Here is a 16,972-nt window from a genome sequence, read left to right as displayed (position 1 = left end):
AGAAACCTGTATGGAGGTCAGGAAGCAACAGTTAGAACTGGACATGGAACAACAGACTGGTTCCAAATAGGAAAAGGAGTACGTCAAGGCTGTATATTGTCACCCTGCTTATTTAACTTAAATGCAGAGTACATCATAAGAAACACTGGGCTGGAGAAAGCACAAGCTGGAATCAAGACTGCCGGAAGAAGTATCAATAACCTTAGATATGCAGATGACACCACCCTTATGGCAGAAAGTGAAGAAGAAGTAAAGAGCTTCTTGATGAAAGTGAAAGAGGAGAGTGGAAAAGTTGGCTTAAAACTCAACATTCAGAAAACTAAGATCATGGCATCTGGTCCCATCACTTCATGGCAAATAGATGGGGAAACAGTGGAAACAGTGACTGACTTTATGTTTTTGGGCTCCAAAATGACTGCAGATGGTGATTGCAGCGATGAAATTAAAAGACGCTTACTCCTTGGAAGGAAAGTTATGACCAACCTAGATAGCATGTTAAAAAGCCGAGACATTACTTTGTCAACAAAGGTCTGTCTAGTCAAGGCTGTGGTTTTTCCAGTGGTCATGTATGGATGTGAGAGTTGGACTGTGAAGAAAGCTGAGCACCAAAGAATTGATGCATTTGAACTGTGGTGTTGGAGAAGACTCTTGAGAGTCCCTTGGACTGCAAAGAGATCCAACCAGCCCATCCTAAAGGAGATCAGTCCCGGGTGTTCATTGGAAGGACTAATGTTGAAGCTGAAACTCCAATATTTTGGCCACCTCATGCAGAGTTGACTCACTGGAAAAGACCCTGATGCTGGGAGGGATTGGGGGCAGGAGGAGAAGGGGACGACAGAGAATGAGATCCTGGATGTCATCACCTACTCAATAGACATGAGTTTGAGTCAGCTCCGGGAGTTGGCGATGGATAGGGAGGCCTGGTGTGCTGTGATTAATGGGGTCGCAGAGAGTCGGATATGACTAAGCCACTGAATTGAACTAAGACGTTCTCTAAGTTAAATAGTACCCATTTTCCACCTTTAAAGTAGAGTATATAGGGCTTCTCTGGTGGCTCAGTGATAAAGAATCTGCCTGCCAGTGCAGGGGACCCAGGTTCCATACCTAGTTTAAGAAGAGCCCACGTGCCATGGAGCAGCTAAGCCTGTGCAACACAGCTCCTGAGCCTGTGCTGCCTGGGATCTGTACTGGGATCAGTACAGCCTGATCGCCTGTACTAGAGCCTGGGATCTGCAGCTACTGTGCTGTGTGTGTTGTGTGTAGGTGTAGGTGTTGAAGCTTACACACCCTAGAGCCTGCGCTGCAAGACAAGAGAAGCCACGGCAATGAGAAGCCCGCACACTGCAACTAGAGAGTAACCCCCGCTCGCCACAGCTAGAGAAAAAGCCATTGCAGCAGTGAAGATCCAGCACAGCCAAAAATAAATACAATTTTTTTTTAAAAGAATATATAATATTGAGTCATTCCCTGTATCTAATTGGTCATAGTTCCCCTAACTGCCCTAGGTCTGAGATTGTATGGCAGTTTATACTTGTATATTCTTAATAACCAAAAGCTAGTCTGTGGGACTCTGCATTGTCTGCCTCTTCTCTGTTTCATGACCCATTTGTACCTGGTTATTTATTTTTGCTTCTATCTCAGAGCGAGGCCGGCTACTGACCTTTGGCTGCAACAAGTGTGGACAGCTGGGCGTTGGAAATTATAAGAAGCGTCTAGGAATCAACCTCTTGCGGGGACCCTTAGGTGGAAAGCAAGTGATCAGAGTCTCCTGTGGTGATGAGTTTACCATTGCTGCTACTGATGGTGAGTCTGTTCACATTATTTCAAGCTTGCTGGACAGATGTGTATGTTTTAATTTTGGGGTGTGAAAGAGGTGGACTGGCCATGTATAGCTGGGTCATGTGTTTACTTTTTTATTTGTGTTAAATTGGTTGTTATGTTTTTATGCTGTGGAGCCTCATTAACTTTTCATGTGTCCAACATAGTGATTGTTGTAAAAAGGTTAGATTTCTAGAAAATGGCGAGTTAGTACCCTTAAATTCCTGGGTTTTTTTTACCTTTACTTTTTTGGCACAATGTTTTAAGAATTATCAAATACTTATATGTATACCTTGCCGAGCACAATGTTGGTTCCAATAAATGTTGGCTGAGTAGCTAGAGAGATGAATGTGTGTGCGCGCCTATGTGCTCAGTCTTGTCCAACTCTTTGTGACCCACCAGACTGTAGTCCACCAGGCTCCTCTGTCCATGGGATTCTCCAGGCAAGAATACTGGAGTGGGTTGCCATTTCCTGACTCCAGGGATCTTCCTGACCCAGGAGTCGAACCTATCTCTTGTGTCTCCTGCATTGGCAGGCAGATTCTTTACCACTGGTGCCACCTGGCTAGAGAGGAGAACATCATGATTTGACCTTGCTCCTAGGTTGGGGTCACTGCACGCAGTGATGTCCTTAGGAATTGCTAAAACTTGAAAGGCTGTATACCATTTCTCCCTCAACTTTCTGAATTGGTCTAATGGGATTTTCTTCTTTCCTTTCAGCTATTTCTTCTCCTCAGCATCTTCTTGCTGTTACTTCTGCTGCCCTTTACTCCCTTTCCTCTTCTGCTTCTTTTTTTCTGTCTTCCTGTATCACCTTGATTTTTGTAGCCATTTCTTTCTGGTGAATGGTGAGCAGCAAAACACGTTTCATTTTCTTATCTTTTGACTCTTTTTTTTTTTAACTATTGCTCATGCTCAGAGATGTCTTTGTTTTCTTTCAGTCTGCACCTGCTATTTATACAGGAGGGATCCAGCAATAGTGTCAGATAAGTGATCTGTTACCATACTTAAGGAAGTGAACCAACCTTCAGAGTTGTTTGTCTCAAAACAAGGGGTTTTAGGGAACAGACTGGTTAGTTCATGCTAGATAACTGCAAATGTTAGAAATAGAATGAGTGTGTCATTGAGAATTAAAAATACTGTAGCAAGTTCAGTAGCACTTTCTGACAGGGCCTTAGAGAGGGAATGTTTTTTCAGTAGATGTGTACTTCTCAGGTTAAACTTCAGAATGATGAGTTTAGAATTAGATTCTGTGACTGGGCATATTACCTACTGATGTATGTTCCTCTACTTCTCTGAATTGTACTTGATCGCCTCACTCACATGGCAGATATCAGCTGTGTGCCTACTATGCTCCAGATCCTCTTTTAGACCCTGGGAATATGGAAGTGAGTTTCAGTAAAAATAGAATTGTGATCCAGCAATTCCATGCCTGGGCTTATCTCCAAATAAAAGGAAAAAGTAATTCAAAAATATACATGCACCCCAGTGTTCATAGCAACACTGTTTACAATAGCCAAGACATGGAAGCAACATTAAGTGTCCTCCAAAAGATGACTGGATAAGGAAGATATGATATACATATACAATGAATGGGATATTACTCAGCCATTAAAAAGAATGAAATACTGTCATTTACAACAACGTACATGGACCTAGAAGGTATTACGTTTAGTGAAATAAGTCAGAGGTAGACAAACACTCTATATTAGCACTTACATGTGAAATTCAAAAATAAAACAAATGGATGAGTATAACAAAACACAAGCAAACTCACAGAGAGTGAGAACAAACTAGTAGTTACCAGTGGGGAGGAAGACGTGGGGAAGAGCAATATAGGGGCATGGGATTAAGAAACACAAACTGCTATGTATAAAAAATAAGCACCAAGGATATATTGCATAGCATAGGAACATATAACTATTCTTTTATAGTAAATTTAAGTGGAATATAATCTCTAAAACTATTGAGTCATTATGTTGTACATCTGAAACTAATAAAATATTATAAATCAACTATACTTAAATTAAAAAAAAAAGTCTTAGTTGCTCTTCTCAAGGAGTTCATAGTCTAGTAGGGTAGGGGAGATGTACATATAAACAGATTAGTGCAGTCAGGTAGGTTCACTGCTGTGATTGCAGTGTCCGGCTCTAAAGCTTGAAGTGTCCAGGGCTCAATCCTTCCCTCCCTTCATTTTCTGAGTGAGGTTATTACCTTAAGTCCTCCTTTGTACACTGATAGGTTTATATTACCATCCCTGACTCCCAGACTCACTAATTCAACTGCCTCTTGACTTAGAATGTCTAAAGATAAGGTGGCTTTATAGCCCAGTCTTCCCAGATTGGTCCTGATTCATGCCTATTGTTTGACCTTAATCGTTAATAGGACCCCTTTTCATTAAAAAGTGTCCTGATTTGGATAAGAGGTAATGAACATCTCAAACAAACTTACTGTATTCCAAAACAAATTTCTGATTTTTTGTTCAAATCAGTTCTTCCTGCAGCCTTCCTGTTTTGGAAAATAGCACCTCTGTCCTACACCTCACATTCCATCCATTAGCAAATTCTAGAGATTATCTTTGAATATATCCAACCACTTCACTACTACATCAGTTCATTACTACAACTGATCTCCCTACTTCCACCCTTGGGCCCCTGCAGTCTGTTCTCATGGTAGCCTAGGGGATCCTTTTAAATACCTACTGTTAAGTATTTCTACTGGTCTCCTCTCTCAAACAATAAAAACTAAAGTCATTGCAGTGGCCCACATGACCCAGACTTCAGTCACCTCCTGATCTCTTCTGTAGCCACTGTCCACTCCTTTACTTTGCTCCAACTGCAGAGGACTTCTTGCTCTGTGTTTGTGATACTCACCTTACTACATGGAGCTATGTACTTAGCTGTTTTCTCTGCCTGGAAAGCTCTTCCCCTGGATAGACGTGGTTCCCTCTCACTTCAGGAGGTCTGCTCAGGTATCAGCAAGCACTTCTCTGACGACACTATCTAAAGAAATGATACTCCACTGTTATAGTTTATTTCCACTTTTCTTTATTGTTGATCTCCTGCAAAGCACTTAATACTACCTAAAGTAATTAATCAGTCTCTCCCCACTGGAATGTCAGTTTCACAAGGGCATCGACTTTGTTTTGTTCACTGCCGTCTTCCCAGCACCTCAAGCAGTGCCTGTCATGAAGTGGATGACCAATAAATATTTGAATGGATGACCAAAAATGTTGAATGAGTGAATGAATGGATGGCAGTATGTAGAAGCGATGGTCATTTTTACCTCGGTGGCATCAGAAATTGTTTAGGCTTTATACAAGGGAATAAACGGGCGAAAAATCTTTTTAGCTCTAGAACATAAAGGTGGGGAATCCAAAAGAGTTGGGAAGCCAGTGTTCTGTTCAACTTTCTGCTATTTATTTTTTACAGATAATCACATTTTTGCCTGGGGCAATGGTGGTAATGGTCGCTTGGCAATGACACCCACAGAGAGACCCCACGGCTCAGATATCTGCACTTCATGGCCTCGGCCCATCTTTGGATCTTTGCATCACGTCCCAGACCTGTCTTGCCGAGGCTGGCACACCATTCTCATTGTTGGTAAGGGTTCCACTTGTTGGTTAGGATGGCTTTGACAAAGGATAGACCCACACCTAAGTTACTGAGGGTCACACTCTTGCAAACAAAAGTGTCCTAAAGAAAAGAAGCTACTTCTGTAATCTAACAGAGATCAGGTGGTAGGAACAAGAACATTGTTATTTCCTGAGCTTTGTCACTTGCTATCTCATGAAAACTTTGGGCTCTGCCCCCTTAACATAAAATTTGTTACTTCCACTAATTGGTTTATCTGTAATCATGCTTTTGTGAGAAACATTCAGTACACCTTTAAAAAGAAACTAAACTGTAACTGTTTTCTGCATAAAGATTCCTTTGTTATGAACTAAATTATAAAGGCCTGTGTAAAGGTCTACAAGTTCATTGTTTTAGGTCAGTGGTTCTCAACCTTGGCTGCACATTAGAATCCCTTGAGCTTTTAGAAATCCCGTTGTCCTGACCAATTAGATCGGAACCTGTGGGTTGGGACCTCGGCATTGCTACTTTCTAAAGCTTCCCAGCTAATTCCAAAGAATAATTAAGGTGGAGAATTGCTACTTCACACAGTGATTATAGTTAGAGTTGCTAGTGGTGCTTGGCTTCTAATATTTATATCTAAAATAGTAATTAGTTGTCTGGTGTGAGAGATAGCAGTTATCTCCTAGGTTAAGTCCCTGTCCAAGTCTTGTCACTTTTCCTGCCTCTGGCTGTAAACAATGCTTACCTACTGAATGTTTTTCCTCAGAGAAAGTATTGAATTCTAAGACCATCCGTTCCAATAGCAGTGGCTTATCCATCGGAACTGGTAAGTAGCGCTATCTCAGGTTCCAGTGGTTTTCTCAGGTGCGAATCTTTGGGTTGAATTCCATGCAGTCTCCCCCCAAAAAAAAGGAAATAGGAAATATCTTTGGGAAATGAGGGGCACAGTGATCAAGAGGGAAGAGCATATTTTGGTAGATTTCACAATAGATTATGACTTTTACTTTGTGGTCAGGGGGAGAGTACATCTTTGCCACCACACATGTGGGAGTAATTACATGGCTAGCCCAACACTGTAATGTGACTTATGTACTGTTCCTTTCCTTAGAATGCTAGGGGCCATGTGTTCTGTCCACCCTTTACTTCTATGGTGTTCTCAGGGGTGTTCTCATCTGTAGAAATAGTCCTTCAAAACAGGCCCTCAGAATTAAAAGTTGGCTTAACTTTCACTGTGGTCAGGAAAATCAGCCTGAAGGTCTCTAATACTTTTCCTTTGGCTGCTTTCTTCATGGTTCCCTTATTTAGGGCCTTCCTAGGAAACTGAATCTGTGTTCCTTTTGGTTTTCCATTTGCTAGAGTACCTATAGTCCTTGATGTCTCAAAACTGGATATTTTGTGTAATCAAAACAGATAAAGACCCAGAATGAAAGCAGATTAATCCTCCAAAAAGACAGCTGCAAATCTGATCCAGACTTGTTAAACTCTAGTTGACATAAACACGCATCCTACCTATTATTAGTTTTCTTTAGTAACTCACTGCTCAGCATCTGTTTGTCCATATTAATATCTGTTACAAATGATAAAGTATCTTTTTGCTAAACACAGCTGTTCTGTTACAGCTTTATTTTACTGGAACAGTATTTAAAGGAAAAACATAAGATTAAAAGCACATGTCCATTATCTGGAAGATGTAAACTCTGTAAGAGCAGGGATTTTTGTCTTTTTTCTTCAATAATTTTATCCACATTGCCTAGAAGAGTGCCTTGCAAATGGTATTATAATTAGTAAGTATTTGTTGATTGAATGTGTTACAACCATCCAGTGGAATATTATATGTGTTAAAATGAACAACATCCACACATATTTCCATAATGTGAAATGTAGAAAGCAAGTTGCAGCAGTCTACATGCCTTTTTATAAAGTTTAAATACAAACAGAATAAATAATATATTGTATAAGGATACATAAGTGTGTAATAAAGTTTTTTTTTTTCTCAAGAAGAAATGAAAAATACAAAATTAATCAGAGTAGTTATATCTAGGTAGGATGCCAGAGAAGGAAGGAATTCACAAGGTAGATAGAGCAATATCCTTGTTCAGTCCAGTCCTGTAACTCTTTCTGCAGCAGTGGGAATATTCTGTATCTGTGCTCTCCAATGTAATAGCCACCAGTCACATGTGGCTGCCGAGCGCTTAAAAAGTGGCTCTTGTGACTGAAGAACTGAATTTTTAATCCTGTTTAAATTTAAATAACAAAATATGGCTAATAGGTACCATATTGGAAAGTAATTGTACTTTCACATAGTAGATTCATATATGTTTATTTTGTTAGGCATCAAAACTTACACATGTTAGAAATAGTCTTATGTATATGTCAGTGGTAATATAACTTTTACTTTTTGTAATATACTTTTTTTAAAGCCATTAAGACAAAAAAGCAAGCTTCAGAGATTATTTTGGCATCTGCAGTTCTGCCGCTTTCATACGAGCACAGTGTGGCACAGTGCAGTCCTCAAACCAAGTTAGCTGGCCGTCATGAATAAATAATCCTTTACATTTAACTTTAGAAGACACCATGCAATTCTTTTTGTTGTTGTTTTTTGGCAAATTTCTTAGTTATATTTTTCTTTGGCCCATTTGAAAATTCAGTTTCATTTCCTGTCTGTGCATCAGCTCATCTTCGTTAAAGGTAACTTGGAATCTGCTGCGTGACATGAAAGAACCAGCCATCACAGTTTTGTGTTTGTGTTTGTTGTTATTGTGCTTAGTTGCTAAGCTGTGTCCAACTCTTTTGCAATCCCAGGGACTATAACCCGCCAGGCTCCTCTATCCTTGGGATTTCCCAGGCAAGAATACTAGAGTGGGCTGCCATTTCCTTCTCTAGGGGATCTTCCTGACACATTCTTTACTACTGAGCCACCTGGGAAGCCCTCATATTTTTTAAATTCTTACAGATAGTCATTAAAGAATTTGATGAATTTAATGGTTGAGGACTTCTCTATTCATTTGTTTTCCCAGAAAGGGAATTAATGGTGAGTTTATCTGGCAACTTTAAGAGGTGTTTGGCTCAAATGTGAAAAATCTTTTGTATTCAATATATAAGATGAACCTCTATGGAGGATGTTGGAGTCTGAACATTGGAAGGTGTGGAGGCAGTGGTTGGGGTCAGTATTCAGTAATCCTGTAGAACACTGATAATCTGCTGAACATAATTTACAAGCAAGTTTGGAAGGTAGAAGTGAATACTGCCATAAAGATCCTGATGCACAATACCTTGTGTAAAAAACTAGAAATTTAGTCCCAGGTATCTGACTTACACCGTTGCTGTTCCACTTCACACAACTCTAGGAAACTCTCCAGGGCTTGGTGGGGCTGTCAGCTGGTAAATATTGCTGGATAGCAAAGCTCTGTTTCTGTGCTGTGTATCTGTCAGTGGTTCAGAGCTCCAGCCCAGGAGGTGGCAGCGGTGGCGGAAGAGAAGAAGAGGACAGTCAGCAGGAATCTGAAACTCCTGATCCAAGTGGAGGCTTCCGAGGAACAATGGAAGCAGACCGAGGCATGGAAGGTCTCGTCAGCCCCACCGAGGCCATGCGGATCAGCAGTGGGGCCAGCAGCTCCTGTCCTGGCTGGCTTCGAAAGGTAGTTCCTTTGGTGACGGGAACTCTGTAGGGACTAGAAGGATCTGTTTCCCATGTCCTGCTCAAGTGCTTTGCAGCAGGCATCTAGGTTTCTGATTTCTACCTGAGCCGAAATCATCAAATCTCTAATCCTTTTTCTTCCTGACAAGAAAAGATAAGGTGGTCTCATACCTGTACTCCTTAAGTGAATGGAAATTAATGTAACCTTCCTTGGAAGAAGTGTTTGTAATGCATGTGTGCAAAGATTAAACTTGTAGATTTTGTACTGTGGTTCGTAGAAGTAGGATATTGGGGTAGTTGGAAGCCTTACAATAGAAAAATGCCTTAATTAACAGTGGTTACCTGTGAGTGATGGAATTACTGGTGATTTTTATCATGTCCCTTTGCCTGTCTACATTTGCATATTTTCTACAGTCAATATTTATAGTTAAGGACTTCCACGGCAGTCCAGTGGTTGAGACTTTGCCTTCCAAAGCAGGGGGTACAAGTTCAATCCCTGACTGGGGAGTTAAGATCCCACATGCCTAGTGACAGAAACAGTATTGTAACAAATTCAGTGAAAAGACTTTACAAATGGTTGACATTGAAAAAGAAAAGCTTCTTAAAAAAAATTATAATTAAGAGAAATTTTAAATTTTTTACCCCCCCCCCCAACAAAAAAGGAAACCTGTAGATGTAAAGCCCCCTCTGTAATAATATTAAACTTGATAGCTACTTAGGAATGTGAATGAAAGAAGCACACAGTTCTGTCTAAAGCTTTAGCAGCCTGGCAGTTAGCCTCACTGCCATCACCTTAGAGCTTCCCAACTTACTGAATAGCCTTTGTTGACTGAGTGTGTTGAGGCATCACACTGAGTATCAAAAAGTGTTCTTGAATTTGAATTCCCTTCACTATCAGCTTCTCAGAGGAAGGACTGGCAGATGTTGACTGACAGGGCAAACTGTATTGTAACCACAACTGTCCTGCTCCACTAGAGGGTGCCAATGACACGTCAGAGTGAAAGCAGAGTGAAAGCAGGGAAGGAATTCTGATGAAAGTGAAAGGCTCAGACAGAACTGATGAGGTTCTTTCTCTCGTACATAGGAGCTGGAAAATGCAGAATTCATCCCTATGCCTGACAGCCCATCTCCCCTAAGTGCAGCTTTTTCAGAATCTGAGAAAGATACCCTGCCGTATGACGAGCTACAAGGACTCAAGATGGCTTCCGAAGAGCCTTTGGAACACAAGCCCTCAGCAGGAGCCTGGGTAACTGAGCTTTTGCCTTAAAATCAAGACTAGATAAACAGTGGCTGTAAGCTCCGCCCCATTCTCCTGGCCTCCCTGTCTCCCCTTCTAGCTTCATTGTTTCCCAGCTGCCCAGCATTAATTCACACTATCTGTTCAGTAGTGCTTAAAGCCTCTATGCAAGGCTAAACCGACCTCTGTGGAAAGTATTTACCCTTTTGTATTTCTGACAGGCCCACACCTTTTGATACCAGATGATTGTCTTTCTTTTCTCTCTGCCTTCAGTTGAGTTCAGTTCAGTCTCTCAGTCTTGTCCGACTCTTTGCAACCCCATGGAATGCAGCATGCCCGGGTTTCCTGTCCGTCACCAACTCCCGGAGCTTGCTCAAACTCATGTCCATAGAGTCAGTGATGCCATCCAACCATCTCATCCTCTGTCATCCCCTTCTCCTCCTGCCTTCAATCTTTCCCAGCATCAGGGTCTTTTCAAATGAGTCAGTTCTTCGCATCATGTGGCCAAAGTATTCACCAAAATATTTCAGCTTCAGCATCAGTCCTTCCAATGCATTTTCAGGACTGATTTTCTTTAGGATGGACTGGTTGGATCTCCTTGCAGTCCAAGGGACTCTCAAGAGTCTTCTCCAACACCACAGTTCAAAAGCATCAATTCTTCAGTGCTCAGCTTTCTTTATAGTCCAACTCTCACATCCATACATGACTACTGGAAAAACCATAGCTTTGAATAGATGGACCTTTGTTGGCAAAGAATTCTGCTTTTTAATATGCTGTCTAGGTTGGTCATAGCTTTTCTTCCAAGGAGCAAGTGTCTTTTCATTTCATGGCTGCAGTCACCATCTGCGGTGATTTGGGAACCCCCAAAAATAAAGTCTCTCACTGTTTCCATTGTTTCCCATCTATTTGCCATGAAGTGATAGTTCCAGGTGCCATCACTTTAGTTCTCTGAATGTTGAGTTTTAAGCCAACTTTTTCACTCTCCTCTTTCACTTTCATCAAGAGGCTCTTTAGTTCTTCTTTGCTTTCTGCCGTAAGGGTGGTGTCATCTGCATATCTGAGGTTATTGATATTTCTCCTGGCAATCTTGATTCCAGCCCGCACTTCATCCAGCCCAGTGTTTCTCATGGTGTACTCTGCACATAAGTTAAATAAGCAGGGTGACAATATACAGCCTTGGAGTACTCTTTTCCTGATTTGGAACCAGTCTGTTCCATGTCCAGTTCTAACTGTTGCTTCTTGTGCATACAGATTTCTCAAGAGGCAGGTCAGGTGGTCTGGTATTCCCATCTTTTTAAGAATTTTCCACAGTTTGTTGTGATCCACACAGTCAAAGGCTTTGGAGTAGTCAGTGGAGCAGATGTAGATGTTTTTCTCTCTGCCTTAGAAATTCCAAAATTCAAGTCCAGTTTTTCATGACACCCTGAGCGTAGGTTGGAGTTTTAAGTATATATAAGAAATAATACTTTTAGTCTATTGGGAGAGCAACGCATTTATTCCCAACTTTGGTAGAAATCAAATTGTGGTAACTATCTCAATAAAACTGTAAACTGGGGATCATTAAACTTTTTCTAAAGGACTGCATAGTAATTATTTTAGGCTCTGCAGACCATATAGTCTCTTGTAACCACTCAACACTGACATTGTAGCACAAAAGCAGCCAAAAGTAACGCCTAATGAATGGGCATGTTTCTGTTCCAGTAAAACTTTATTTACAAAAGCAGGCTGTAGGCTGGATTTGGCCGATGGCTATTATTTGTTGACCCTTTTTAAAAGTACAGTAGAAGAAGGGAGAAAAATCCAGGCTAGCATAATTGAAAAGCTTCCCAGAAGAGGATATAAAGCCTTTGAAACTTCAAGGTAAACATTTATATTCCTCTGTCAGTTAGCAGTCTTGAATTGTTTTGGTGATGCAGTTTATTGAACACCTCTTAAATCTCTTCTCAAGTGTGATCCACTATATTTCATGAATATTGACCCTTTGAATCATGGTGTCCTCACTGTGATCATACTTGTTCCAAACCAAATTGTGTATTCTCCCACAACTTTAAATTGGGAAGATATCAATGACTTTAAATTATTTCACAGAGTCCTCGAAAATAGATGATTTTTCTTTTAGCTTACCATAATGCAGCTGAGGCACTGAGAGCTCCCTTGCTCTGTGATGTTAAAACCAGCTTCTACAGTAATCCCGGCAGTTTTCTGTTTCTCTTACATTGACTTCATGTGTGTGTGTGTTTTCTTATTACTTTAAAAGTAAAATCTGGTGGCACATAGAAGGGACATTGGATTAGGGAGCTGTAGCATACGGGCAGAACCTCCTGTGACCCTTTCTCTCCTGTCTCTCTAGCCACCACGGCTGAATCCTGCAGGAACATGTGCTGGGAAGGGAACACCCTTGGCTCCTACCTGTGCGTGCAGTACTCTGCAAGTGGAGGTTGAGAGATTGCAGGGTCTGGTGTTGAAGTGTCTGGCTGAACAACAGAAGCTACAACAAGAAAATCTTCAGATTTTTACCCAGCTGCAGAAGCTGAACAGTAAATTAGAAGGAGGGCAGCAGGTGAGAGCATTAAAAGAATAATTCAATTTCTAATTTTGTTTTGAAGAATCACAGAAAGAAAACACCAGTCACTGAAATAGACTTACTTCTTTACAAGTACTTATTTTTTGACAGTGTAACTTTTGTAATTAATCCCAGAAGCTCGGTCTGTCTTTAGGCACCTGGATTGAATCATCTCATCACCTAACTCCATTGTTTTTTTGTTACCTTTGTTTTTTCTTTTACTTATTATGGAAAATCTTAAACATTGCAGTTCAGTGGACTCACAGTACATCCACCATCTAGATTCAACAGTCGTTAATATGTTGCTGTGATTGTTTCAAATGTGTATATGTTTAAATATGTGTTGGTATTTATCTGTGTGTATTTGAAATAGGATTGTGTGTATATGTGTATATTATTTTTTCTTTTTCTTTAGCTAAACCATTTTCAAACAAATTATGCAAGTCATGACATAGCTGCCCTAAACACTTCATTACATACATCCAAAAACAGACACTCATGCTTCTGGAGAACCATGGTACTATTATCACATTTAACAAAAATACTACTAGTATTCTTAATTTTCATCTAGTACTCAGTTGACACTCAAATTTTCCCAGATTTCCCACACAAAAAAAATATTCTTTATAACTTTTTATCAGACCAGCAACCAGTTAAGAACCTCCTTTGATGTTACGTTTCTTGTTTCTTTTATGTAGAACAATTCCCTGTATTACCACTCGTACCCCCGTTTTTAAAAAAATTTTCATGGCTTTGGTTTGTTGAAGAAACAGGGTCAGTCATTTAACAGAGTGTTCTACATTCTGGCTTTGTCTTATTTTCTTGAGATGTTACTTGTTCTTTTGTCACCTTGTCATTTCTGTAAACTATAAGTTAGACTTAAGGCTTGATTAGATTCAAGCTAAGCCTTTTTGGTAAAAAAAAAACTTCACTGGTGTTGCTGCTAGCATCATTTTTAAAGGGTCATAGTATTGCTCTGTATAGACTGAACTAGGATAGAGAAATACTGTGAACCATTGGCTTTTTCCTTTATCAGCTTTACACGTTTGCACAAATTAGTTTGTTTCTCTGAGCCCTTGTTTTCACCTGAAAGAAGAAAATAATACCACCTACCCGGTATGGTTGTTTTGAGGATTAAATGAAATAATGTCTGTGACGGTATTTTGGAAAGTAATATACACAGTTGAGGTAAGCACGAAGTGATTGGCAGCGGTAGCAGGCAGGAAGACCATTCTGCCTAGGGCTGTTAAGAGTTTTAAAACCAAAAATTCTGCATCCCAGAAAGTCCTGCAGCCCTGGGCAAATTGCAACACTTGGTCCCCCTACCTGCAACAAGTGTACAGGAGTGGACTTTACATAAAGTCCTATTATTCCGGTAGTATAATGGGCTCACAGAACTGTGGCTACACATTCTTAAGGGGTTGGCATTGAAACTGTAGTCCTGAACTGCCGTAACTAGGTGGCAGTTAACCTGGAACTGTGTTTTATCTGGACAGGTGGGGATGCATTCCAAAGGAACTCAGACAGCAAAGGAAGAGACGGAAATGGATCCAAAGCCTGACTTAGATTCAGATTCCTGGTGTCTCCTGGGAACAGACTCCTGTAGACCCAGCCTCTAGTCTCCTGAGCCTGTCTAGCCTCCAGGAAACTAGGATCCAAAGACCTTCACAGCACACTTACTGAACGCAGAGAGCGCTTTCCTGGCTTCATTCACTTGCAGACAAGGAGCGCGAGGCGGAGGTTCCGAAGCACTTTCCATGTACACTTGGAGAGCGGCACTGCCTATTAGGATCTAGGAGTGGTTTTGTGTTGGAGAACGGAGGGCCCCGTGGCCCTGGCTTTGTCCTCAGTGACTGCCGTAGCAACAGCAGCTCTGTACCTCATCTGGTGATCCCACCTTTGAAGAGGAGACACAATGCTCACGTTCATTTTGCTGCTAGCAGCTTATATCCCACTTATCATTTTCACCGTTAATTGGAAGCTGCCTTGGGAATTCAGTGCCAGGCATTGCACCTCTGGGTGGAGGAGGTTAAAGTGTAAAGCTGGAGGGGGCTGGAACCAGGTGTGGCCCATCCAGGGTCATCTGGAGAGTGGCGAAGTGTTCTAAGCCCTCTCAGGAGCCTTAGTCCAAGAAAGTATGTCTGGTGGAGTAAGTCTCCAGCTTGTTTTCAGAAAGTTGAATTACTTTGTGCAGCTGAATGCTTTAGGAGGAACAATGGGCTTAGATTGCTTTTCCTCTGAGAGTTGAGTGGAACTTGTTCAGTGAGGAGCAGAGAAAGAAGGGCAGGTCCCTCCTCGTCACACAGCAGGAGTGTCAGGGTGGGATTTCCTAGCTTTGGGAAAGCCTTCTGAGAGATGAGGCGTCTTGTAGAGAACTGAGTCCATGGGGCAGAGGGAATGGACTTTGGAGGAAACCATGAGGGGAGGTCCTCCTCAGCTGCCTCTGCTTGGTATCTTCGAGAGGACCTAGAGTGACTTGAGTCTCTCTTCTGAAGAGGCTACTTGTGCCTCTACCTTCGTGGCTCTTAGGGTTCTAATCTTGACATCAGCAGCCCCAGCCACTCCCTTTCTGTATGTCTAGTCAGTATTTTTCCCCTTTTGGTGTTTTATCATATCAGTGAATCTGTATCATCTTTCCTACTTGAGTGGCCCAGAGCCAGCACCAAAACCTGGTAGTCCCTGAAGCCTGACAGAACAGGAGGAGCCTGCCAGTTTTTGAGAGGAATTTTGGCTGAGAGCTCCCTTCTGATCCCCATGTCTTCATGTCATTGTAGACAGGAACACGCCAGCTCTTCCAAAGAGAGCAAGTGTCCTAGAAACATTTGATGGTTTTACTTAAGGAGGCGAGCTTTGTTTCCAGCTCGCCTTTACATGAGCTGCCTTGATGACCGTCACATCCTACCTCCTTAGAAAGAGCTAAAATGATTTGTTTCATTTTCCCCAACCAACAAGTAAATGTTTGATATCTATTTAATATTTTGGAAGGACCTGTGCAATGGAAATTTTGCCATTTCCCTACAATTGGTGGTGTGAAGGCTGCTGCTCCAGGAAAACCCCACAGCTGGGGATGGGCAACTCTACTCAATGGGATCTTCTTTGGTTTGATATTCCCATTGTTTTCTCAATTCTGGGAAGCCTAGTACAATGGTACTAATGTAATCACTGAAGCCTTTTCTTAAAATAAGGGAAGGGGCCAACCCTGGATTAAAGTTACAAGTTCTGGGGACTTGGGGGGTTTGCAGCAAACCCTAACAATGGGTTTTGGTTCATCATGTAAATGCAACTTTTTTTTTTAAAGGACTGACTGGCCTTTCATGTTCCTGTATCCCTTATGCTCACCATCTCAGCAGGCCTGAGAGGCAGGGTCAGTTTGGGTGTTAATCATGAGCACTGCTTGTGCCGTGGAACTGCGGGACGCGGGCACGTTGCTGAGACTGGGTGAAGGAGCACTGAAGGGAGGGTGGGGGCCCTGGCTCGAGGGGGAGTCGCTCTCCAGCAGCGGAACACGGGGCCATTTGCTCTGGCATGTTCCCTTGGGAAGTCTTGGTTTGCTCTTAATCTGGATGAGAATCTAAGTTCTGTGCCTTAGAGACAATTTGCACTTTCCCAAATTGTGCCTGGGACAGCCACATGATTTTTCCCACCAAAAAGCTATGCAAACAGAAACCAGTTCATAGGTGGCAGCCACACATCAGATAAGAAGTGAAAGGTGAGGCAGCAGAAATGCCTTTAACTGGTTTTCTGTAGCTAATTTTAAATTGTGTCCTGTTTTTCTTCTTTATGTAGTGCTAGGTGTTTTAAGTTTTCCAGTAGTACTGCTTTTGCATTATAGTATAACCTGAGTTACTCATTTGCTCTGACATTGTTGCTGAAGAATTAGCTTATTGTTAGCCAGATGTTTGAAAGGTTGAGGGTGGAGTGGTTTGGCATTTCTGTTTTAAATAAACATTTCAACTCTCCATCAGTGCTATGCCTCAGTGAGCCTGCACATGGACCTTAGTCACTGGAGATCAAACACACAGACTCCAGGCCTTCGTGAATCTTTGATTCAGTGAGTCTTTATATAAATAAATAAATAAATGCAAGGGGCATTTGCAAAGAAATAATCTTTGCTTCTTTCCAATTTGTTTTTCTTGGTAATA

The 16,972-nt window shown here is 41.5% G+C and overlaps 1 protein-coding gene across 1 annotated transcript in view; it reads left to right on the top strand.

The window, feature by feature from the left end:
• NEK9 (NIMA related kinase 9) overlaps positions 1-16,936 on the top strand; it is a 41,247-nt gene extending 24,311 nt beyond the window's left edge. Inside the window, exons 16-22 of the mRNA XM_020906934.2 lie at positions 1,642-1,803; positions 5,250-5,420; positions 6,160-6,219; positions 8,826-9,031; positions 10,115-10,276; positions 12,618-12,827; positions 14,327-16,936. Coding sequence (XP_020762593.2) covers positions 1,642-1,803; positions 5,250-5,420; positions 6,160-6,219; positions 8,826-9,031; positions 10,115-10,276; positions 12,618-12,827; positions 14,327-14,449 — 1,094 coding nt within the window. The 3' untranslated portion in view covers positions 14,450-16,936. The remainder of the gene's footprint in view (positions 1-1,641; positions 1,804-5,249; positions 5,421-6,159; positions 6,220-8,825; positions 9,032-10,114; positions 10,277-12,617; positions 12,828-14,326) is intronic.
• Positions 16,937-16,972: the final 36 nt, after the last annotated feature.

This window comes from Odocoileus virginianus, chromosome 6, assembly GCF_023699985.2.
Source record: "Odocoileus virginianus isolate 20LAN1187 ecotype Illinois chromosome 6, Ovbor_1.2, whole genome shotgun sequence".
NCBI lineage: Eukaryota > Metazoa > Chordata > Mammalia > Artiodactyla > Cervidae > Odocoileus > Odocoileus virginianus.
This window is presented reverse-complemented; position numbering and strand designations above follow the sequence as displayed.